Source organism: Mesocricetus auratus, unplaced genomic scaffold (assembly GCF_017639785.1).
Source record: "Mesocricetus auratus isolate SY011 unplaced genomic scaffold, BCM_Maur_2.0 Super-Scaffold_100022, whole genome shotgun sequence".
Lineage (NCBI taxonomy): Eukaryota > Metazoa > Chordata > Mammalia > Rodentia > Cricetidae > Mesocricetus > Mesocricetus auratus.
Genome location: NW_024429203.1, coordinates 17,047,506 through 17,074,260, shown reverse-complemented (window position 1 = coordinate 17,074,260; position 26,755 = coordinate 17,047,506). Strand labels below are relative to the sequence as shown.

Genomic DNA, 26,755 nt, shown 5'->3' with positions numbered 1-26,755 from the left:
GTCTCTGCTGGTTTTGCCAGCCCATTCTTTGCCAATTTGCTCATCACTCCTCTCTCTCTGCCACTGGGTTCCTTTGGTTCAGTTCAGTGTTTAACTGTGTGTTTGCCTCTGCTTCCATCAGCCACTGGATGAAGGCTCCCAGATGGTTATAGACATTTAGTTCACTATCAGGAATGGGCATTCGAGGTGGTCTCTCCACTATTACTTAGCTTGCCAATTGGTGTTATCCCTTTAGATCACTGGAGGTCACTCTGGTGCCTGATCCGTCTTCTAACCTACGATTCCCTTTTCCCCCTATTCTACTCCCACCCACTCAACTTCCTGTTCCCCCATGACCTACTCTGTCTTTTTCTTCTCCCCCTCTCTTCTTCCCAGCTCCCACTCCCCCTAACCCCTCACCGTGTTCTCCATCCATTCAGAGGATCTTGTCTCAATCCTCTTCTCTTGGGTACTATGCATATATGCATATCTTTTAGGTTCTTTCCTGTTTCCCACACTCTCTAGAAACCATATATGAGTGAATACATACCATGTTTGTCTTTTTGTGACTGGGTTACCTCACTCAGGATGGCTTCCTCCAGTGCCATCCATTTACCTGCGAATTTTAAGATTCCATTGTTTTTTTCTGCTGAGTAATACTCCATTGTGTAAATGTACCACATTTTCTCCACCCACTCTTCAGTTGAGGGGCATCTAGGTTGCTTCCAGGTTCTGGCTATTACAAATAATGCTTCTATGAACATAGTGGAGCAGATGCCCTTGTTGTATGAATTTGCCTCATTTGGATATATGCCCAAGAGTGCAATTGCTGGGTCTTGCGATAGATTAATTCCTATTTTCCTGAGGAATCTCCACACTGATTTCCAAAGTGGCTGTACGAGTTGGCACTCCCACCAGCAGTGGAGTAGAGTTCCCCTCTCTCCACATCCTCTCCAGCATAAATTGTCTTCAGTGTTTTTGATTTTAGCCATTCTGACAGGAGTAAGATGGTATCTCTGAGTTGTTTTGATTTGCATTTCCCTGATGGCTAAGGATGTTGGGCACTTTCTTAAGTGTCTCTTGGCCATTTTAGCCTCCTCTGTTGAGAATTCTCTATTTAGATCTGTACCCCACCTTTTAATTGGATCCTTTGGTGTTTTGGAGACTTGTTTATTGAGTTCTTTTTAAATTTTGGATATTAGCCCTCTGTCAGATGTGGGGTTAGTGAATATCTTTTCCCATTCTGTGGACTGCCTTCTTGTCTTGTTGACTGTGTCCTTTGCCTTACAGAAGCTTTTTAGTTTCAGGAGGTCCCATTTGTTAATTGTTGATCTCAGTGCCTGTGCCACTGGTGTTATGTTTAGGAAGTGGTCTGCTGCACCAACTCGTTGAAGAGTATCTCCCACTTTCTCTTCTAAAAGTTTCAGTGTGGCTGGATTTATGTTGAGATCTTTGATCCATTTGGACTTAAGTTTTGTACAAGGCGATAAACATGGATCTATCTGCAGTCTTCTGCATACCAGTACCCAGTTATGCCAGCACCATTTGTTGAAGATGCTTTCTTTTTTCCATTGTACAGTTTTAGCTTCTTTGTCAAAAATCAAGTGTTCATAGGTGTGTGGGTTAAAATTAGGGTTTTCAATTCAGTTCCATTGGTCTACCAGCCTATTTTTGTGCCAATACCAAGCTGTTTTCAGGACTATAGCTCTATAATAGAGCTTGAAGTCAGGTATGGTGATGCCTCCTGAAGTTCCTTTATTGTATAGTGTTGTTTTGGCTATCCTGGGCCTTTTGTTTTTCCATATAAAGTTGATTAATGTTTTTTCCAGGTCCTTGAAGAATTGTGATGGAATTTTGATAGGGATTGCATTGAATCTGTAGACTGCTTTTGGCAAGATTGCCATTTTTATTATGTTGATCCTACCAATCCAAGAGCATGGGAGATCTTTCCATTTTCTGGTATCCTCTTTGATTTCTTTCTTTAAAGACACAAAGTTCTTGATATACAGGTCTTTCACTTCCTTGGTTAACATTATCCCCAGATATTTGATGCTGTTTTTGGCTATTGTAAAAGGTGATGTTTCTCTGATTTCTTTCTCAGTCACTACATCATCTCTATATAATAGGGCCACTGATTTTTTTTAGTTTACCTTGTATCCTGTCACATTGCTGAAGGTGTTTATCAGCTCTAGGAGTTCCCTTGCGGAGTTTTTTGGGTCACTTATGTAAATAATCATATCATCTGCAAATAGTGAAAGTTTGACTTCTTCTTTTCCTATTTGTATCCCCTTTATCTCCTTTTGTTGTCTTATTGCTGTAGCTAAGATGGTCATTTCTGGACACTAGTCACCATCTTTCTCGGCAGACTGTATCAGTATTTTTATTTTCATTTCAATAACTCACACTTAATTTATGGGGTTTCTGTTTCAATAGCCTGTTTAGATGAACTTTGATCCAATGAACAGTAGTGAATTGTTACTAGAAGAAATTAGTCATCAGTAACAGTAAACTTGACTTGCGTATTTTTTGATCATTTAGAGTAATATATATCATACACAGCATATTGTATAAGATGTTTCTATCATTAATGTCACTTTATTTTTAAAGTAAAAATTTAAAGTCTGAATACTTTATGTCTATCTACTTAATGAAGTAAGATATTTCAAAAATATCTGGGTGGTGGTGGCGTACGCCTTTAATCCCAGCACTCGGGAGGCAGAGGCAGGTGGATCTCTCTGAATACGAGGCCAGGCTGGTCTGACAGCCTCCAAAACAATACAAAGAAACCCTGTCTCGTAAAACCAAAAAAAAAAGATAAATTAACCAAGAATATGTGTTCATTTCATTAATATTTTAAAAGTTTCCTTTACATAAGCTATGAAAATAAATCATTAATTAGTACATTACAACTCACAGAAATATGTTTGAAATTCAAAAATTGAGTTAAAAACCTTAGGGTTTTGTTTTATTTTCAAGAGTTTGAAAGGTTTGTAAAAGGCCCTTCCCTCTGATATGGAATGATTTTACTCACTGAAATCTGTCTTAATTAGAAGAGATGTGTTCAAGTGTTCTCTACAAGTAAATTAAAGGAGAGGAAGTATAAAATAATACTTTGAACTCAGATTTAATCAGTATACTGAATACAGTTACCACAAAAAATTAGAATGTTACAAGAATGAGATCACAAAATCACAAAACTTTTTTCCTAAGTAACAGGAGGTATGAGACTTCAGTTACCAAGGTCATTCTTGGCTCCTGCTACTAATCACAATTAATACCTGGAATAGAAAGAAAGGACCATGATAGACCAGCATCCTGCAATGTGGCCAGCTAACCAGTACAATTGTAATGAACAGTGTTTGCTGTAAACCAGCTGCTGTTGCCACTGCTGCTGATGGTCTTCCTCTCCTCCTCCTCCTCCTCATCCTACTCCTCCTCTTTGCCTTCCTCTTTGTCCTCTTCCTCCTCCTTCTTTCTTCTTCCTTCTCTTCCTCCTCTTTCTTTTCTTCTGCCTCCTCCTTATCTTAACCCTCCTTCCCTTTCTTCTCTTCCTTTTAAAAAACCTGCAAGAATGCAATCTTTAGGTGCCATTTTGAAAACAAGCTTCTCTTTCTCTGGGAGCCTAGAATTTCAGTTTCCTCGCATAAATTTCTATATTCATTCTTCTCATAACCACACTCCCTCAAAGTGTCTCTCAGATGAGTAATGTATGTCACCTTATGATATTTTGGATCTTAAATATGTGCCGTTATTGTTCTTCTATTAAAACTTTTTTTAATTTTATTTTGCAGTTTAAATTTAGATAAGAAACAAGGTTGCTTCACAAGTCAGTTCCAGGTCCCTCTCCCATTCCCTCCCTTCCTCCCGAGCCCTCCCCCCCCCCCCCCGTTATCCCCTCATTTCCCCAGGGAGGGTGAGGCCCTCCATGGGGGTGTGCATAGTCTGTCATTTCATATAGGGCAGGGCCTAGACCCTTCCCCAAGAGTTCACGGAGAGAGTGCACCTCACATTGTTCTATGGGAGTCCAAAGTCCATGTGTATATTTGGGATGGGTACTGATCTGCTGCCCAAGGCTCAATAGATTCCCTAGGCCTCCTCACTGACACCCAGATTCAGGGGGTCTTGATCAGTCCCATGCTGGCTTCCCAGGCTGATGCCTGGGATTCAAGAGTTAACCTTTGTCTGGTCAGCTGTTTCTGGGGATTAAACCAGCCCAGTCTTAATCCCTTTGATCATCAGTCCTCCCTCTCTGTTACTGGCTTTCTTGAGTTCAGCTCAGTACTTAACCAAGGGAGTCTGCCTCTTCTTCAATCAGCCACTAAATAAAGTTTCTGTTTCCCAGACTCGCTGGCCATAGGATTGAAGGCTGGCACTCCCCAGATCTATGTCTAACATCCATATATGAGAGAGTACATGCCATGTTTCTCTTTTTGTGACTGGGTTACCTCACTCAGGATGGTTTCTTCTAGTGTCATCCATTTGCCTGCGAATCTCATGATTCCATTATTTTTTTCTGCTGAATAGTACTCCATTGTGTAGATGTACCACATTTTCTCTATCCACTCTTCAGGTGAGGGACATCTAGGTTGCTTCCAAGTTCTGGCAATTACAAATAAAGCTGCTATGAACATAGTGGAACAGACAATTTGTTGTATGAATGGGCATGTTTTGGATATATGCCTAAGAGTGGAGTTGCTGGGTCTTGTGGTAGGTTTATTCCCATTTTTCTGAGGAATCTCCATACTGCTTTCCAAAGTGGCTGAACCAGTTGGCACTCCCACCAGCAATGGAGGAGTGTCCCCCTTTCACCACATCCTCTCCAGCATAAACTGTCATTGGTGTTTTTGATTTTAGCCATTCTGACAGGAGTGAGATGGTATCTGAGAGTTGTTTTGATTTGCATTTCCCGGATGGCTAAGGATGTTGAGCACTTTCTCAAGTGCCTCTCAGCCATTTTAGACTCCTCTATTGAAAACTCTCTATTTAGTTCTGCAGCCCACTTTTTAATAGGGTCCTTTGGTGTTTTGGAGACTTGCTTCTTGAGTTCTTTGTAAATTTTGGAGATCAACCCTCTGTCAGATGTGGGATTAGTGAATATTTTCCCATTCTGTGGGCTGCCTTTTTGTCTTGCTGACTGTGTCCTTTGCTTTACAGAAGCTACTCAGTTTCAGTAGGTCCCATTTATTAATTGTTGATCTCACTGTCTGTGCTACTGGTGTTATGTTCAGGAAGCTGTCTCCTGTACCAATTTGTTCAAGGGTACCACCCACTTTCTCTTCTAAGAGGTTCAGTGTGGCTGGATTTATGTTGAGGTCTTTGATCCATTTGGACTTAAGTTTTGTGCATGGCGATAAACATGGATCGATCCGCATTCTTCTACATGCCAGTCTCCAATTATGCCAGCACCATTTGTTGAAGATGCTTTCTTTATTCCATTGTATATTTTTAGCTTCTTTGTCAAAGATCAGATGTTCGTACGTGTGTGGGTTAATACCCGGATTTTCAATTCGATTCCATTGGTCTACCTGTCTCTTTTTGTGCCAATACCAAGCTGTTTTCAGGACTATAGCTCTATAATAGAGCTTGAGGTCAGGGATGGTGATGCCTCCGGACGTTGCCTTGTTGAACAGGGTTGTTTTGGCTATCCTGGGTCTTTTGTTTTTCCATACAAAATTGATTATTGTTCTTTCAAGGTCTGTGAAGAATTGTGCTGGGATTTTAATGGGGATTGCATTGAATCTGTAGATTGCTTTTGGCAGGATTGCCATTTTTACTACATTGATCCTACCTATCCAAGAACATGGGAGATCTTTCCATTTTCTGAGGGCTTCTTTAATTTCTTTCTTTAAAGAGTCAAAGTTCTTACGATACAGGTCTTTCACTTGTTTGGTTAGCGTTACCCCAAGGTATTTTATGTTGTTTGTGGCAATTGTAAAGGGTGATGTTTCTCTGATTTCTCTTTCAGCCCTTTTATCATCTGTATATAGTAGGGCTACTGATTTTCTTGAGTTGATCTTGTAGCCTGCCACTTTGCTGAAGGTGTTAATCAGGTGTAAGAGTTCCTTGGTAGAGTTCTTTGGGTCATTGATGTAAACTATCAAATCGTCTGCAAACAGTGAAAGTTTGACCTCTTCCTTCCCAATTTGTATCCCCTTGATTCCCCCTTTGTTGTCGTATGGCAATAGCTAGAACTTCAAGTACCAATTTGAAAAGGTATGGAGAGAGTGGACAGCCTTGTTTTGTTCCTGATTTTAGAGGAATTGCGTTGAGTTTCTGTCCATTTAGTTTGATGTTGGCTGTTGGTTTACTGTATGTAGCTTTTATTATGTTTAAGTATGTCCCTGTTATCCCTGATCTCTCCAAGACCTTTATCATGAAGGGGTGTTGGATTTTGTCAAAGGCTTTTTCAGCATCTAGTGAGATGATCATGTGATTTTTGTTTTTCAGCTTGTTTATATGGTGGATTACGTTGATGGATTTCCGTATGTTGAACCATCCCTGCATCTCTGGGATGAAACCTACTTGATCGTGGTGAATGATTGTTTTGATGTGTTCTTGGATCCGATTTGCCAGTATTTTATTGAGTATTTTTGCATCAATGTTCATGAGGGATATTGGTCTGAAGTTCTCTTTCTTAGTTGTATCTTTGTGTGGCTTGGGGATCAAGGTTATTGAAGCCTCATGGAAAGAGATTGGCAAAGACCCTTCTGCTTCTATTGTGTGGAACTCTTTGAGAAGAATTGGTATAAGCTGTTCTTTGAATTTCTGGTAGAATTCTGCAGTGAGGCCATCTGGACCTGGGCTTTTTTTTGGTTGGGAGACTTTATTTCTCTACATAAAATGAAGTTTTTTAAATCTTTCAAAAACTTCACAATTTTGGCTTCACTTTTAGTCTTTCTTTCTGGAGTTTTTGTGTCTTCTTTTGGTGAGGTTGTCTTTTTTGTTTCTTTTGTTTTCTGTTTTATTTGTCTGTTTGCTTGGATTTTGTTTGGTTTTGAAAAACACAGTCTCCTTATATAGCACATGCTGGCTTGTAGCTAACTATGTGGTTGGTTCAAGAACATATTGAATTGGTCAGCTTTCTGATTCCCATAGGTGGGATTACAGTATGTAACATGGTATGTACACCACAACTAAATATATTGTTTGGTTTATTCTATTTTGTTTTTCCCACTAGAGGCTCTTAAGAATATGAATTGACTGGGCCTGGGGTTACATGCCTATAATCCTAACAATTCTGGATGCTCAGTTCAAGACCTAAAGGGACTGCAGGAAGGACACAAGGTCATCATGAGTAACTCAGTGAGACCTTGCTTCAAATACAAAAGCAAAGAGAGGAATGACTATAAGTAGACTATAAAGCACTTCATGGTGTGTGTAAACTCCTGTGTTTAATAACTGGAACACAAAAGTTTGAAAATTGCATTCTTACCACTGTATCATATGCTTATGTGTAACAAAAATATTTTAGCAGTGCAATAGAACAGATGACATAAAGAAGAGGAGATCGTTTTCTTGCAGCTCTGGGGGTTTCTATAGATTCTCGCTCTGGTTTGTAGATGACTCTGCTTTTGCTGTGTTGTCACCAGGCTCTTCTTATTTGTACATCCATTTTTTTTTGGTTTTTATGAGACAGGGTTTCTCTGTATTGTTTTGGAGGTTATCGGTCCAGCCCGGCCTCGAACTCACAGAGATCCGCCTGCCTCTGTCTCCCGAGTGCTGTGATTAAAGGCGTGTGCCACCACCGCCCGGCTTGTATATCCATTCTTGATTTTTATGTGTCCCCATTTATTTCTCATAAGCAGATTGGCTTAGGGTCCACCATTAATGTGTAAATTAACTCAAATGAGTTTTAAATTAATCACATCATTAAGAACTTAGTACTGTGAAGTATTGTGCAGGTATTTGATGGGGATGCATTGAATCTATGAATTGCTTTTGGCAAGATTGAGACTTTTACTATGCTAATCCTACCTATCTAAGACTATGGTAGATCTTTCCATTTTGGGTATCTTCTTTAATTTCTTTCTTTGAAGACTCTAAGTTCTTGTTATACAGTTCTTTCACTTGCTTAGTTAGTGTTAGTTACCCCAAGGTATTTTATGCTGTTTGTGGCTATTGTTAAGGGTGATATTTCTCTGATTCCTTTCTCAGCCCATTTATCGTCTGTATATACCATGGATACTGATTTTTTTTTAGCTAGTCTTGATTCCTGCCACTTCGCTGAAGGTATTTTTCAGCTGTAGGAGTTCCTGTGTACGATTTTTCAGGTTACTTATGTAAACCTGGGAGCAACCTAGATACCCTTCAATTGAAGAGTGGATAGAAAAAATATGGTACATTTACACAATGGAGTACTACTCAGGAAAAAAAGAACAATGAAATCATGAAATTTGCCGGCAAATAGTTGACACTAGAAGAACCTGAGTGAGGTAATCCACTGACAAAAAGACAAACATGGTATGTACTCACTCATATATGAATATTAGACATAGAGCAGGGGATTGACAGCCTACAATCCCACTACCAGAGAATCTGGGAAACACTGAGGACCCTAAGAGAAACATACATGGTACCCTGGAGATGGTGAATGCAGCAGGACCTCCTGAGCAAACTGGAAGCATAGGAGCAAAGGTGAGGGAGCAGGAAGAAAGAGGGAGAAGAGGAGGGGAGAGGAGGGCATCAGGGAGCAAGAAGGTTGAGTTGCGGGAAGAATAGCAGGATGAGAGATACCATAATAGAGGGACTCATTATAGGTTTGAGGGAGATCTAGCCCTAGAGAGATTTCCACAATCTACAAGGATAACACCAAATGGCACTGTAAACAATAGTGGAGAGGCTACCTTAAATGTCCTTCCATGATAATGAGATTGATGACTACCCTATACACCATCCTAGAGCCTTCATCCAGTGACTGATGGAAGCAGAGGCAGACACTCACAGCTAAACACTTAATTCAACTCCTGGAATCCAGGTGCTCAGAGGGAGGAGTGATGATCAAAGGGATCAAGACCAGGCTAGTGAAACCCACAGAAACAACCAACCTGAACAAGTGGGAGTTCATACACCCCAGACTGGGGGCTAAGAGGACAGCATGGGACTTATCCAGACCCCTAAGTTTGGTTGTCAGTGAGGATGCCTCAGCAATCTATAGCCTCAGGTAGTAAGTAGATCGCTATTTTTCCTTCTCATATGAATGGACTTTGGGAGCCCATTCCACATGGAGGGATGCTCTCAGCCGGGAAATATGGGGAAAGACCTATGCCCTGCCCTGATGATATGACAGACTTTGGATATTCCCCCATGGAGGGTTTCACCCTCCCTGGGGAGCAAAGCAGATATTGGGTGGGGGGTTGGGTTTGTAGGTGGGGATGGGGGAGGGGAGGGAGAGGAAGCTGGGATTGACAGGTGAAGCAAGCTTGTTTCTAATTTAAATAAAAACAGAAAACAAGGAAATATAATTAAAGATAATGGAGAACTACAAAAAGAAAGAAAGAAAGAAAATGCTTTAAACAAAATGAGCTTACTATTGTCACAGTCAACTGTGTCCCGGAGAGGAATGGGACACCAACAAAAGTTTATGCAAGGACACACACTTGTACAATAACTACAATTCTACAAAGAAAGTAAAGACAGTGTGGAACTGCACTGAGACAGAAAAATCAAGATTAGTAAAACTTGATGTCATGTTACATTTCACTAAGAAAGGGCAACTGTCAACACACACTGTCCTGAAATTCACTGCTTTGAATTTCTACTTTATACTTATTAAATGAGTTCTGTCATATGTATATATACCTCCTATTTTACAGATGACTCAACAATTTATCCTGTTTCAGAAATAAGGTTTTTAGTATATATGAAATTTTATGTCTGTGTCTTGTATGAAATGACCTAGTTCTCATGACCTATTGTTAGGTCATGGATGTCTTTGTACGATTACTTTGCAACGAGGGAATAAGTAAATTAGTGCATGAGAATAGTACAATTTTGCCAATTAAATCTTATCAAACTGAAGGTATATTCATGAGTATACACATTTTCTGACATGGGAAGTTACTACACCCATTCCAAGTAGAAAATGATATATATACATACATGTATGTATGTATGTATATATATGTGTATATGTGTATGTGTATTTGTCTGTGTTTGAATATATACATTTCCTTAATTTTAAACTTACACATATGATGATACATATAGCATACATGTAACAGAAGCATATTTTCATTCTGCACAGTAGTTTGAATTGATCTCACAACTTAAAAATTAAATGTAGTTTTTCATAGATATTTATGGATGTTAAATACCTCTTAGCTAACTCCATGTGTGTGTCTGTAAGCTCCATGTTAATTCCCCCAAATGAATTGTAATAACAGAAAAACTAATAGTTATGATCAGTTGCTTGCATAGATATTAGAAATGACAGTTATGTTGAACCACCAGGAGGCTCTCATCAACACTGAGAAGTTGTTAAGCCAGGAGAAGTGGTACACACCTAAAGCCTTAATACTCACAGAACTAATTTTGCAGCAGCCCTGGGCTACAAAATACAATCCTGGCTCAGTATTAAACCAAACAAGAATAAGCACTGGGAGGCATACTTCAGGGAAGTTAAGTGAAAAAAATAGCATGCTTATCTATTGAATATAATATTTAAACACAATATGAAGTACTTATAAAATGCATACCATTTATTTAATGCATGCCACATCAGTTTTAATATTAGTTGTGCTGAATATAGAACTGAAAATACAAAGAATCAAAACTTACAGAAACCAGACTCAAAACCAGACAAATTCCACTAATCTTTCCATTTAACCCATTTACAGAGGGGAAAAGGTGAGACAGGATAAAGGGACAACCAGGTACAGTCTATTGGTGCCTCAGCTGACATCTTCCAACCACTGACCAGTTTTCATTCAAGTGTGTACCATTAGCAAAGAAACAGCATCCCTCCTGCAGGACTTGAAAATCTTTGTTATTAAAGTGTGTTGCATCATAAGATTAGTTGTAAATGAATCAACTGAGGAGCAGAATACAAAGGAAAGAATAAAATAAGATTCATTGTATGATTTTTATTGTGATTCTTGACTTTCACTCTATTTTCTTAGAAAGCCACAATTCAACCGCATTTGCTAATCATTTTTCACACTTGTATACACACTTTTATGTTTCACCTTCTTCCATAGCATCCATGTTTCCCATAACCATTCCATAACATCATCCCACATCTGAAATCCTGCTCAGCCCTTTCTTCTGCTTAGATGTTCAAAGGGCAGTCTTGCCTTGAGTCAGGTCACCTTCCACCTCCAAAACAGCCCTTCCTATTCTCTAACACAAGAGAAGGAGGCAGTTGTTATCAGTAAAATTACATTTGTTGAAGACATTGTGTATAATTTTTCTGATACAAATTCAAAGAAGGAAAATTAATTTTTCACCATCTTACTGGTCTGCAGCCTTCTGAAATCACAAGAATTATACCTTTCTGTGTAGCTATATGTTTTAATTTTATATTTTTATTCCTCATACCAGGGCTGGACAATGCAAACTAATAGGAGGAGAGGCATCCCAGGCAAAAAGAGTCAAAAATCAACTGGCCCCCACACTTAGGAGGCCCAAAAAACACTAATTTTATTTTATGTACCAATCCCAGTTCTCTCCCCCTCCCAAACTCCCCACTCACCCCACCTTCTTCCCCGCTTCATCCCATCCAATCCTCAGAGAGTGTAAGGCCTTCCATGGGGAATCAACAAATTATGTTGCTTGAGGCAGCACCAGCCCCCCTACACCTGTATCAGCCTATGCTTAGCTGTGGATCACTTGTTGTATTTTTAATGTTTGACTAGAGCCTACATATCTTGATGTCTAAAATAGGATGCACGTTCAGTTTATATTTATTACTTCAATCACTGTATGTAGGAATCTGAGACATAATGAAAGAGGAAATTATAAAATTATTATTAAACTGACTGCTAATAATTTAAGACTATATGACATATTTGAGTAAAGACAAAATTCCTCTATCGGTAAGTACTAAATTTGCTTCGTCAAATTCCTTCCAGTGAAGACAAAACAGGTGTGTGAACTCAAATGTCTGCCCTTAACCCTGAATGTTTTCAGTCTTCAGGCACTGGAATTAGAAAAGAATCAACAACTGCTCTATCCAAAACTGATTTAAGACTAAAGAGAAAAGACCAGAGTGAAAATGGCATTCCTCCTCCTTGTTTGAACCTTCTGAGAGAAAATGGACCTTTTGAAATAAGCCCTCCTACAAATATCCCCAGAGGGTTGCTAACTGAGTAAATAAGACACTGTCTCTCAAACGACTGAAATGTTTATCTTGGTGGTACAGCAACATAAGAGTTCTAGATGGAGCCTGGCCAAAGATCTGACATTGAGCTTAAGATATAGACCAATGGGAGAGAACTTGCCTAGCATGCAACAGGGCTTGCATATTATTCCCCAAACACAAAAAATGCAAAGATAATCAAAAATGTACATTTAAAGATCTCATAACTGTATCATTTCTGAATATAATATCATTCAGTGTTTTGTACCTAAGCCCCTGTGACTTCCAAGCCTACACTATAATGTACTAGTAGATGGCTATACAAATATGTTTGGTCAGTTTTCCATACTGACAAAAGATATGTATTATTTTGGAAAATTATAGAATAAACTATACATTCCACCCGAAAAGGACTTTACGGCATTCACTGCCTTTACTTCTGCAAATTCATTGCTAATTAACTTAGTTTTGAAAAATTTTAATTCTACACTATTTTCAAAATTGGTTTTTTCTTATTAAAACTGTTGTAGTCATTGAATTTTTTTCAATAATGTGGGTTAAATCCAGGGACCCATTGATGTAAGCAAATGCTCTCCCAACTCCCAATGAGCTGCTCCTCTGGTCCTATCTCTGCTTGCAAACCTCATGTGTTTTAAGATTTACTTCCATAACAAATACAAATACTACTTAGGCAAACATATTTTACTCATGGTTTTTTTCAATGCAATGTGAACATCTTTATTTCTTACACTGTAGATGACAGGATTCAGCATTGGGCCCACAATGGTATAAAAAATGGTAGATATTTTTTCTTCATCCATAGATACACTAGAAGGTTTAAGATACATAAAGGCTGCAGCTCCAAAGAAAAGAGAAACAGCTATTACATGGGAGCCACAGGTACTGAAGGCTTTTGATCTACCCTCTGTAGAACGGATGCTGAGGATGCTGGAAAGGATCAAGATATAAGAAATAAAGATAGTCAGAGTGGGCAATGTGACATTGACACCAACAACAATGAAAACCACAAGCTCATTGATGACTGTACTTGTACAGGAGAGCTTCAAAAGTGGAAGTACATCACACACATAGTGATCAATGACATTGCCATCACAAAAAGTCAGTCTCAGCATGCAAACTATGTGTGCCATTCCACCCACAAACCCCATCACATACACACCAACTGTCATCAAGTGGCAGACCTGATAGGACATGGTGACCTGGTAAAGCAGGGGCTTACATATGGCAGCATATCTGTCATAGGCCATGGCTGTCAAAATGTAGCATTCATTAATAACAAAGAAGCAGAAGAAGAAGAGTTGGGTCATGCACTCAGCATGGGAATGATGTTCTGCTTCACAAAACTCACCAGCATTTTGGGGGTAATGACAGAGGAGTAGCAGAGATCTGTGAAGGAAAGGTTGAAGAGAAAGTAGTACATGGGGGTGTGCAGGTGAGGGTTCAAAACAATCAGAACGACCAAGCCCAGGTTCCCCACCATGGAGACCACATAGATTGCCAGGAAGAGGAAGAAGAGAGGCAGCTGGAGGTCTGGCTGCTGTGTCAAGCCCAGGAGAATGAACTCCTTCACTGAAGAGTCGTTACCTGAAGCCATTCCTTGTATCATATCTGTGAGAATAGTAGAAATCATAACATTAAAGTGAAATCCCAGCACTCTCTAAACTACCCCATTAATATGAGATTAAGAACTAAAATTGAATGATAAATTGAAGCACAAACTTCTCTCTGGCTCTGTTTTCTCATTTTGGTTTTGGAGTTCATATATGGAAATAGCCATAAATAAATGGAAGGCCATTTTCTTTGAGAATACCACCCAGGGCATCAATGACCATTCTTGGCTCTGAAGCATCTATGTTCTCTACCTTGACAATCTACCTCTCAATCTAGGCTCATTGGTCATTTCAAAAGAAAAGACAATTCCCAGGATTGCTCAGATGTGGACTTGAAGAAAAAAGCATGCATTGAATCCATTGCTTACCTTTGTGCCAGGGTAAAACTCAATTCACCTTAGGAACTCTTCTTTTCTGTTCTCACACACAGGCAAATACACATGGCACAGATGAGGTGTGAGGTGCATAAATTAGAAAAAATGTTGTTTTCTGTTGTTTCTAGGTCTGGCTTTATTTTGGTGAGGGAAATTCATTTTGGCCTGGGTAATGCAGAGCCCTCATTCATCGGGGTTCTGAAAAGCCATCAGCTTTAGTTAATGATTTCCGGTGGTGAATTTTCCCAGAATGTCTTTTGTATCCTAGAGGTTGGTAAATAACATTTACTGATGTCACAAGAGCCACCACGTAATGATCCAAGAAGTTTTAAGAGTCTGCAATCTCAGGGACCTGATTAAAATTTGAAAGATTTATGATTACCAGGTATTTCCCCAGAGATCAGGCTTTGTTACCACGGTGCTAACTAAACTACTTGAATAGTGATAACATTGGCTTATTGTAGAGATACACTCTTCCTTTATTTTACTGTTATTGTTTGAAAATCTTATATGTATGCACAATGTGTTTTAATGAAGTTCATCCTTGATTTCTTCCCATCCAATTTTCTCTATCTTCCCATAATATTCCCTTCTAACCTCATTTCTACATTTTAACTTCTTTACCCCACTGACTCCACTCATCACTACCTGTATTATATGAGTATAGATCCATCTACTTGCTAATAGGGACTGAATCATTGAAGCTGACCATGTTTCCCACAGTAGCTGTCAACTGTAGTTCCTCAGCTAGATGAACTAGTGCTGCAAGCCCCAAGGTCACACAGTAGTTACACAGTCATCATATCATGAAGCAAGTCAGAAGAATTAAAATATTTCTGGTGGATTAAACTAGTATAAAAGCTGTATTTGGTGTTATATAGGCTTTTGAATAAAGTGACTGTTCTTCCTTTTGGCAATAAATATGGGATTTCCTTCCCATAGTTTAGCACTATCTAATCAGTTACCAGGAACAATTTCTCCCATCATTTGGTGTTTACTGAATACACTCGCCAGCTATGTGTAAAAGATATTCTCTGTTAATAGGTCCTGGTTCACTGATTACATTCCTCAGCTGTATATGAGACCTGTTTCCCACTATCAAGTCCTTGTACCTCTCTGCTGTGTAGTTGCAAGAGATCTGCCTTCCTGCAATTATTCTTATTGACAGGCATTTGGTCAGTGTTCAGGGTCTAGGCAAATGCATTCTGGCTAAGACATTCCCAGATATCCAATGACATAGGGTTACTACACACTCAATGATGTTGATGCATAGCTGCCTAGATGGTTAGAAGAAAATGAGCATGGCCTGGATTCACCTCAGTGACAGATACAGAAGTGGTAACCTAAACTAACCCTGCAATTCTCAAACTTCTTGTATTATTAACTCAACATTTTAGTTGAGAAATTTACTGTGCCCTCCTGTTTCCCTGAGAAGATAATGACAAAGGTAATCAGCCAATTTTTAAAATAAATGTTTATTTAAATTAAAAACAATTTTATTTTCCATACCAAACAGAAAGAAAAATGAGAAGAAGAGAGCAGAAAAAGAAGAATCATGCAGAGGAGCAATTCATGGAAGGATTAGTTTCTCCCCAGTCTTTGAATCATGCTGAGGGAAATTAATGCTTATAATGATTTCTTATAATGTAAGTAAAATTATCACACCTGCTTTTCATGTCTATGTGTATAAGGTAATGGTTTGGAATTTGAAATTGTATGTAGGTGGACATGATCTGAGTATGTTTTTACAAGTATGAAATTGCTAAAGAATAAACGAATTGAGTAAAACAAAATGGACATAGTTCTCCATGATAATACATGAATATATGGTATCTTCTACAATAGGTATAATCATCAATTTGGACAATATTCAAGAACGGTGGTAATAGCCTGTGATATTGGGATATATATGGGATATATTAGCTAATACCACCATTTTTTTGATATCCTGTGGTGTCTAGGAGAAACACTATTCAAATGATAAGGTATTTCAATTTAAACTTATATTAGGTAGGAAAATATTTCAAGAAGCTTATAATGTAGTAGTTCCCACATGACTTTCCAAAAGGTCCTTAGTCTTAGTTATCCCTCCTCAAACTCTCTCCTCTACTCTGCCTTCTAATCTCCTGCCTGACCCAGTCTTTCCTACATTTACCCCCATTCTTCCTTAACACTGTGCTCCAGTACTTACTACAATTTATTCCTGACAGTTTGGAAATTCTCCATTAGAAAAACATGAAAGACTCTCCTGTATACTATGGACTCTCTATACTTTCCATCACTCAATGAAATATTATATTTTTCTTTACAATGTCTTCTTTCTTACATATCACAAAGGCTTCTTAATCTAACACTATAACATCAAAAGGAGCTACTTCTGAAGCCCTTAAAGCAATTAAACCTGATATATGTAGGGCATGCTCTATAAATATATATATATAGAAGAATGATTACAAAAGTGTCCCTTCCCAATTCCCTAAAAATGCATACTGAATACTACATAGAATATTTGTTCCATGGTCAAAAACTTATATAGTGCCATTGCTTTTACTTATAGACAAGAATGTGGACAGGGTGACATCCATAAGGCATTAGGCCCACAGATACCTCCAAAGGCCATCAGAAGGAACTCCAGATCAGAGTTACTAATTTCAGAGGCAAAAGAATCTTATACTTTAAATCCATGAATGTCTGTCTGATTTTCTGAAAATGTCCAATGTCTTTCCCCATACCTATAGTGTACACTCAGATCTGAGGAAAATCAGAAACAGAGCATTATAGCAAGTTATTAAAGCCAAAATCAAAGTTTTCTTCTTTTTAGAATATGATTTTTGAATAAATGTCAAATATAGGATGAAAATTAAGGTTATACAACATTTGCATAGAAACTGTTCACATAATAACCTAAAACATCATTGAAATTTTGACCATTATATAAAATAAACCTATCAAATAAGGAAATGAAGTGCAAAATTACAATAAAGAAATCTATTTGAGATAAAGAATCTAACTCAATTGATTCTCTTGGATAGAAAAGATACATAAGAAAAAATAGTAAATAGTGCTGTCTTACATAAAATAAGCTGGCAGATTAAGATCTTAATGTGATATAGGCATTGGACACCATCTTGAATACAATTGAATCAGTGGATACCTCCACACAAAGGATAGTCACATCCAAGTGATATTACACAGTAATAGGACAAATGATGCTGTAGAAAACTTGGTAATAAAGTAGAAACATAAGAAGAACATAAGATAGAGAGATAGATAGATAGATGGATGATAGGCAATCGAGCAGACAAAAAAACTGAGAGGGAAATGGACAATAAGTAGAAACAGATATAAGAGAAACATCCTCAGATAGAACAACTTGTGATTCACTTCATGGCTCTCTTCACAGAAAGCTTGACATTCTTGTTTCTTTTTATTTTTTTCCTTTTGATTAGAAACAATCTTGTTTCACGTGTCAACCCCAGCTCCCTGTCCCTCACCCTCCCTGGGGAAATGAGGGGATATTGGGGGGGGTTGGTGGGAGGGCACAGGAGGAGGGGAGGGAAATGTAGAGGGACCTGGAATTGACATGTGAAGCAACCTTGCTTCTAGTTTAAATTTAAATTTAAAAATAATAAAAAATAAATTAAAAAATAAATACTGCTGCTATAAAGTAGTGGAACAGACATCCTTGCTGTATGAATGTGCATTTTTTGGGTATATGCCTAAGAGTGGAATTGCTGGGTCTTGTGGTAGGCTTATTCCCATATTTCTGAGAAATCTCCATACTGATTTCCAAAGTGGCTGTACAAGTCGGCACTCCCACCAGCAGTGTAGGAGTGTTCCCCTTTCTCCACATCCTCTCCATCATAAACTGTCTGGAGGTTTTGATTTTAGCCATTATGACAGGAGTGAGATGGTATCTCAGAGCTGTTTTGATTTCCTGGATGGCTAGGGATGTTGAGCACTTTCTCAAGTGTCTCTCAGCCATTTTAGTCTCCTCTATCAAAGATTCTCTATTTATTTCTGTACCCCACTTTTTAATTGGATCCTTTGGTATTCTGGAGACTTGCTTCTTGAGTTCTTTATTAATTTTGGAGATCAGCTCTCTGTCAGATATGGGCTTAGTGAATATCTTTGGGGTGACTTTTTGTCTTGATGACTGTGTCCTTACAGAAGCTTCTTAGTTTCAAAAGGTCCCATTTATTAATTGTCGGTCTTAGTGTCTTTACTACTGGAGTTATGTTCAGGATGCGGTCTCCAGTACCAATCTGTTCAAGGGTGCCTCCCACTTTCGCTTCTAATATGTTCACTGTGGCTGGATTTTTGTTGAGTTCTTTGATCCATTTGGACACGTTCTTGTTTCTAATTCTGTAAATAAGAAGATTCAGCATGGGCACCAAAAAGTATGAAAGACTAAGAAAAGTTAGGCTGGCCCACAGTTTCAGCAGATCACTTGAAATAAGCAAACAGCCCAGACCCATAGAAGAGATTCACAGTTATGATGTGAGACCCACAGATTCCAAAGCCTTCAGACCAACCCTTAGTCAAAGAAAATTTAATGATATCAGAAAGGATAAGACCACATGAGACTAAGATAATGAGGCTAGATAATGAGATAACTGTACCCACAGTAACAAAACTCACAAATTCATTGACATAGGTACTGCTGCAGGATAACTGAAGTAGAGGGAAGATGTCACACATGTAGTGAATGACGATGTTTTAGAATCATAAAATATGAGCCTGATAATACACCTGTGTGACCCATGACTCCAACAAACCCTGTCAAGTAGGAACCAAACATCAGCATAAAACATATCCCAGGTGACATGATACCCTTGTACAGCAGTGGCTGACATAGAGATCATAGGCCTTGGCTATCAGCACATAATTCTCTGAGCTCACACACAAAAAAAAACCCACAAAAAATAGTTGAGTCATGCATCCTCTGAAGGAGATGGTATTCATCTCCAAAACAAAACTCATCAGCATTTTGTGGGTAAAGACAAATGAATAACAGAAGTCAATTAAGGACAGATTGAAGATAGAAAATACATGGGAATGTGAAAGTTTGAGTTTGGTCATATGAGATTCATTAAACTAAAATTTCCTATCACAGTTGCTGTGTAGTTCACAAAGAACAAAACAAATAAGGGCGGACGGAGCTCAGTTTGGACTGTCAGTCCCAAAAGAATGAACTTGGACACTGAAGAGTCATTTTCCATAATCATTTGCTTCATGTGTGGTATCTGCAAGACTAAGTATGAAAATCAACTTAAACCAATAATGCATTTTTGACGTCATGTGAAAAGCTTGATTTAGTGATTTACTTGAGTTGAGAGAAGACATAGTTAGACCTCAAAAGAGCAAAATCTGTTCATATTGATTCCTAAGTAATCTCTAATTCTTTGTCTTCTACACATGTGCCAAAAAAACAAAGATGTCAACCATCCTCCAGTGCCTCAGAATGTAATTTCTTCATTTTTCTCGATCTTTACTTATAATTAAGGTTGACAAGATAAACCCAAGATTTGTGACATCCTGAATTGCATTGTAAATTTTCAAGATAATAATTCAATGCTCACCATTGGCCATCTAGTAACTGATATATTTTGGAAGTTCTTGGTACCTTCCTTCTCATTGTTATAGGATGTACGAAGTTACTGGTAATGAAATGTGTGATTGCAACCAGTACAGAAAATGTATGACTTGCCAGAGGAGTTTCATTTCAGGAAATGACGTTTCTGTAGAATGTTCTTTCCACATACTCAAAATAAAACAGCAATCTTACATGAGACTCCAAAACATAACCTCACTCAAGTGAGAATATGCAGGTCAAGGTATCTGAGAAAAAATGTTTTAAGTACAGAAAAGTAAACTCTTTTTTATGATACTATCCCTGTGAGACATGTCCCTTGAGGGTAAAAACTACTGAGTTAATGTTTACAACTAAGTTTGGATCTTTTAAGTTTCAAACTCCCATTCAGTTTATAATGTCCCACCAGGGAGTATCTAATTCACAGGGTAGAGTTTTCACTAATCCCCTTTGTTATCATTATGCTCTGTTCCACTCTACAAAGCAGTATTCAGAGAACTGCACACTTTCCATTTGCAGCTTTCCTATGTGCATCAATGACTGCAGTAATAAACAATAGACCACAGGTTTAAAACACTACTAGATAGATTGATGGATAGATAGATAGATAGATAGACAGACAGACAGACAGACAGATAGATAGATAGATTAAAATCTACAGATTAACTAAGAGAATGGAAATAGGCATTCAAGTAGTACAAATTTACATCTATGCCTTTCCATTTTTTAACAGTGTGGACATGGACTTCAGTGACCATTGATTATGTGTAATTATACTGGCATATACTTATTTTGTGTATAATTAATAAATAAACAGACTAATTGAAAATTATTTGAAGAAAACGATATGAATTTTGGATTGGTGGTAGACTTCTTGATTAGGCTACAAAAGACTGTGGAATCAGTTCATATAGTTTACATATAAAGATGATGTAAGTTGCTTTTCTTACCACATGTATTCTGACAAAACATAGAGACAACTTTAGGCAAAATATTTATTTAGTATCAGAATTTCATTGGATTTTTGTTTACCTTTGCAGAGAAAGCACAACACTAGAGAAGCTCCGTTTGACTATAGTAGCAGAAATATGCAGAAAACACAACTTACATACAGTTGAACATACTATAGAGAGCTTGAGCCAGAATTCCAAGTTGATATAAACTTCAAAGCCTTCCCATGTTAACCTATGTTATCTAGTGGGGTGACAATCACCCAAAATGGTACAACCAGCTTACTAAATTCGCATAAACTAATATGAAAATAAATTCACGCAAACTCTTCAGATATCTGAAAATTTCCAACAAGGCCACACATTTGTATAGCTTCTGAGGAAATATTCTAAATACTTATATAAGTAGTCTATAAGCATATACATCATGTGATCTAATGAAGTCACCATATCTTTGGCAAAATCTTCTATATTCAATGAAATATCATGAATTGTAGAAAAAAAAGAAAGAGAAATACCAAAAACATTTCTGAACAAATGTTACTGATAACGTATCCCCTGTTTCTTTAGTTGACGATAATATAAAGAAATTAGAAAAATGATAAGTAGTACATTCAAGTATATCTTCAGGTCCATAATGGAAGAACTTTTCTACTTCTTTCTAATATATTCATTTAATAGCATATCAAGTCAAAAGAATACATACAATAGTGATTGCAGGACAATAAAAGGTGGTGATATTTCTCTCTTATTTAAAAATTTTTGTTTGAAAATGTAATATTATCTGGTTCTTTAATTTATGTTTGTATCATTGCCTTTTAAGCAGGCTATCTAGAAAGGCAGAAAACACTAGTGAAATATTTTAGACATCATCTACATAACTGAATATGCTTGAGATTTAATTTGAAGACTTTCTGTACTATTCAGTTCCATGTTGGAAAAATACCTACAGCTGGAGGAAGATAGATCTCATAGGCAAAGTAAACAATTATTGCAAATTTCCATGGACATAATGGCTTAAGTAATCTAACATTGAGATTTTAATTTGATTTATTACATATAAATATTTTCAAATATTAAAACTCGTTTAAATTTAGAAGATTATTATAATATGCAATTAATTTAGAATCATATATCACAACTGTCTATAAGCATGAATTAATATTAGAAGGTCAGAAGTAAAGAGGTAGTACATTAATGTGTCTAATACAAAGTATTCTTAAAAAGCTACAGGCACTGGAATTCTACCATTTCCACTAACTCTTCACAGTAGATTGCAGTGTTTCACAGTAGATTTTACCCATTCATGAGACATAAACACAACACAACTACTGATTTGTCACTATGTGATAATTATCTAGAAATTCAAATTCAGCTTCAGAACATGTAATTCTCCAGATGAATTTGAATTTAGATAGCAAAAATGGCAGTAGTTGAAAGAGTCATACTGTGGCAGTCTTTTAACATTTCTCACTTGAGGCTACAGGAAATTTACATAAGCAAGGGGCATTAATTTCATAACAAAAGTACCCATAATCTTAAGGTGCCCAGTCAGATTATGCAATAGGTATATGTCATATCACATTTTATTATCCAGGTGTACTTTTTATGAGTATGCAGAATTGGTCTTATATTATTCTTTCTGGAAATATTTCCTCTCACAAACTCTCTCTTTTATTTTGAATTCTGGTGTGTCATTACATTCAGTGAAGGAAGGAGGTGGACTAAGCACCAAATTATCAAATTAGTTCAGTAGTGAAGCACATATTCTTATGAAGTATAAGCTTGTTTATCTCATGGTTAAGCATCCTGACATTCATTCTGATAAACAACCCATCCTTTCTAAAGATAACCCTCAGCAGCAGAAATCAATAAGGAAGCATTTCTCCAATTTTCAACTTTACAATTGGAACTGGGTGAAGATATGGTCCATCCTCAGACAAGGAAATTTCTCAATCTGTTGCCTGGCTTTTCCCTTCTCTGGTGTCCTTGAGCTACTATAAGGACAACAATTAAAGAGATTATATAAGACATGTTTTTTTTCTTATTCTACTGTATAGATCAGCATAAGGTTTAATGACCAAACAGTCATTAAGAGTTCATTCTCCCTCCTGCTTTTCAGCAATCTACTTTGAGGAACTGTTGGTAGCTGTTTACACATCTTAATGTATCTGTACACTTTAATCCAACTCAAAGTCAAAACCATATAAAAGTCTTAAAATATTGTCTCTAAGATCATATGGGAAAACAAAGGTGGAAGGAATTCATCTGGCTGAGATTGACGATTGCTGAGTTATAGGATCTAAGGGAATAATCCACTTACACATAGAATAATAACAGCTCTAAAGAGTAAATATCACTATTCTGCTTCCCAACTAACCCAGTGCTCTGCCAACATCTAGACCCAAAGCTTCATGTCTACCCAGCCACTGTCTTTATGAAATTAGACTTGGACAGGGTCAGCATTAAGGTTCCAAAGAATTTCTTGTCTCAGATCTGGGAATTGTTGGTTCATCATAACACTCTCAAAGCCTGCAGTGGCACAGTGATCAGGCTGCCTATGTGGATACTAGGTCCTCCCCCTCTTTCAGGCTCATTCTGAACAATTCTCTAGCTCTCTCTGTCACTGCACAATTCTCTTTCTATCCTTCTTTCTTTGTATTTATTGGATGCAGAGTGAGCTAAACACTAGGATTTGTATTATTAATTATATCACTTAAAACAACTTAAATACAGACAAGAGAAAATAAGAATTATATTACGACTATATTACGAACATTACACATTACACAGACATTCACATAGATGGGGATTATGTTTGGTTTGGCATGAATTGGAGGGAGTGATTCCTAGAAATAAGCAAAGAAAAAATTACATACCCACATTTAAATAAAAATTCCCTTTGCTTAATGTTTTGGCCATAAACATGTGTATTTGAACATATTTTTAAGAAGTATACATATTTGTGTGCACATGTGTGGTAACAATCAAAATTAAGCATATATAAGTCCTATTACTTTATCCTGTCACCTGTGGTTTCTTTTTCAGAAGTAAGTAGAATGTGAAAGCATTATCCTTGTTACATTGCAAAATAAAAATTACTTTAGACATTACATGCTGTTACTGTATGGTTTCTAAAAGTAATCAGTCCCTATCAATAGTCCAAATGCAGTGACAAATTTCATTGTGTTTATAAAAAAACAAACTTTTACAAAAAAACCACTGTCATTGGTAATGTTATTTAAATGGTCTGGATAAAAAAAACTAGTTCAAACTTCATTAATTATAAAATTGTCTAGTACTACAAGAAAGCATATAAGGTCATTTTTAATAATGAGTTATAAACTGCCAAATAAGAAAAATCATGAAAGGCAGTAAATAATGCCAGAAACTTTGACAACATTACTTTGGCCATAATTTAGTCATATATTCTCTCTTTTTCTGAAATATACAAGTGTTTTTTAAAGACCTCAAATAAAAAAATTCTATAAATTCTGCTCTGAAAACAGGAAGACAAGTAAACTTAATAGAAAGGACTCATCTTGCATGCATTCCTTAGCTACAGAAGTACATAGATAAATAGTAGACAGAGCTGTCTTAAGATATAAAATAAGTCATCACATGCCTCTACCTTGTACACAGATGAAGCTAGATCTGTATTAAGGCTGTGTATCTAGATAAAAATACTTTCCTATTCCCACATAAGAAAATCAAGAAATTTTCTGAAGGGAAGAGAAAAAATAATAAAGTGGAAATCTTGCCAGAATATAAGAAAGAAGGTGAACAGAATGAAGGAAAATGTTGAAAAAGTTGTGATAAGAAAATGAAGTGTTGAAAAGACCCAAATTGGGGCCCTGGGTTAGGGCAGCCCCAGTGGTTGTCTCACTGTGAATCTCCTCATAGTTCTCTTTAGAGCAAGCTTGACATCCTTATTCCTAAGACTGTAAATAAAAGGGTTCAGCAAGGGCAGCAAAAATGTGCAAAATACACTGAGTATTTTGCCCTGATCCACAGATTCCTCAGAGGATGTTTTGATGTGTGTGAGCATACCAAATCCATAAAACAGGGCAACAGTTATTATGTGAGAACTGCAGGTGCTCAAGGCTTTGGACAAACCCTTACCTGATGACAATTTAGTGACATTAAAAAGAATGAAAGCATAGGACATTAAGATGACGAGGCTAGAAGCAATGACTACGGTGCTGACAATAACAGAACTCACAAGCTCATCCACATAGGTACTGCTGCAGGAGAGCTGGAGAAGGGGGAGGATGTCACACATGTAGTGGTTTATGATGTTAGAGTCACAAAAGTTGAGACGTACCATACACCCTGTATGGACAACGGCACCAACAAACCCCATCAAGTATGAGCCAAACATCAGCAGGGGACATTTCCTAGGAGACATGATGACCATGTACAACAGGGGTTGACAGACGGCTACATATCGATCATAGGCCATGGCTGTCAGCACATAACACTCAGAGTGAGCACAAAAGCCAAAGAAAAACAGCTGAGTCATGCATCCTCCAAAGGAGATGGTGTTCTTCTCTGAGACAAAACTCATTAGTGTTTTTGGAGTAAACACAAATGAATAACATAAATCAATGAAGGATAGATTACAGAGAAAAAAGTACATTGGGGTCTGCAGGTTTGAGTTTAGGTAAATGAGACTCATTAAACTCAAGTTTCCCACCACAGTTATTACATAATTCACCAGAAACATGACAAACAGGGGTAGCTGGAGCTCTGGTTGGTCTGTCAATCCTGTGAGAATGAATTCAGTCACTATAGAGACATTCTTCATAGCCATTTGTTTCAACAGGATGATATCTGTAGAAAGAGTAGTGAAGGGTCACATTAACAAGGAACTCTGTCACTGATTCCAAAAGGACAGCTAGAGCCAGTTACAAATTCACTCTTACATTATGTCACTGAGCAAAGCACGCAAAGAAAGTCGCCTCACATTCCTAAGAAATCCCCATTTCCTCTTTTCCTATCCATGATAACCACCTACTCTGAGAAAACACTGACAACCATTTAAACAACCATTTCCTCCTACCTTGTTACTCTACCTTGGAGATAAAAGGAGAAATAAACCCCCACTGTCGCCTGAACACATGATTTACATAGCCTTTATATTTCGAGAATGAATCAAATTCTATCTTCTGTTGACCTGAATATCTCATTGCTGTTGGACCACTCAGGCCCTTTCTCTCCAGTGTCCTAAGATTTCTGTATTTCTGATAATGAAGTGATGTTAGCTATCAATACAAAGCTGGCTCTCACCTCCTAAAAAATATATGCCAGGGATATGACATGATTTCAATTTAAGAATTTCTCTCAAATGTTATATTTATTTGTTCAAAGGAAAATAATGATCTCATATGTGCAATCAATACGTTATTTGCCTCAAGCAAGATTATTATAAACTAGCATTCTAGCAAAAAGTATCAGAAGTTGTATTAGTCAGGGTTCTCTAGAGTCACAGAACTTGTAGAATGAAAGGATATACAGATATATACATATATATGTATACATACATATATATATGGAAATATATTGAATTGACTTACAGGTGGCAGTCCAACAATGACTAGTCATGAATGGTAAATCCAAGAATCTAGTAGCTGCTTAGTCAGACAAGGCTGGGTCTCATATAGACTGCTGGGCTCCCCAAGAAGGAATAGGTGTGGTGACAAGATGAGGACAAGCAGGTAAGGAACGAACCCTTACTTATTCCATTGTCTTATACAATGTTCCAGTAGAAGGTGTGTCCCAGATTGAAGGTGTGTCTTCTACCCACACTATCTAGATTAATAATGGCATGTGTATTCCTGCCTCAAGATCTAGATCACAAGTGTGACCACATTTCTGGATTATTGTTTAATCCAGTTATAGTAAGCTGACAACCAAGAACAGTCTTCAGAAAA

At 37.4% G+C, this 26,755-nt stretch overlaps 2 protein-coding genes and 1 pseudogene across 2 annotated transcripts; all 3 read right to left on the bottom strand.

Annotated features, from left to right (window-relative positions):
- Positions 1-12,957: 12,957 nt before the first annotated feature.
- On the bottom strand, positions 12,958-13,901 carry LOC121132760 (olfactory receptor 147-like). Its single transcript, XM_040730134.1, is given in 2 exon segments — positions 12,958-13,619; positions 13,622-13,901. Coding segments are annotated over 2 exon segments (942 nt in total).
- Positions 13,902-17,024: 3,123 nt separating this feature from the next.
- LOC101836879 lies at positions 17,025-19,871 on the bottom strand (annotated as a pseudogene).
- A 4,810-nt stretch (positions 19,872-24,681) lies between these two features.
- Positions 24,682-25,647, bottom strand: LOC101836601 (olfactory receptor 143-like). The gene has a single exon (XM_013112882.2). It carries the CDS (start codon positions 25,633-25,635, stop codon positions 24,682-24,684), a length of 954 nt encoding a protein of 317 aa, XP_012968336.1. The 5' UTR covers positions 25,636-25,647.
- Between the last annotated feature and the right edge of the window lie 1,108 nt (positions 25,648-26,755).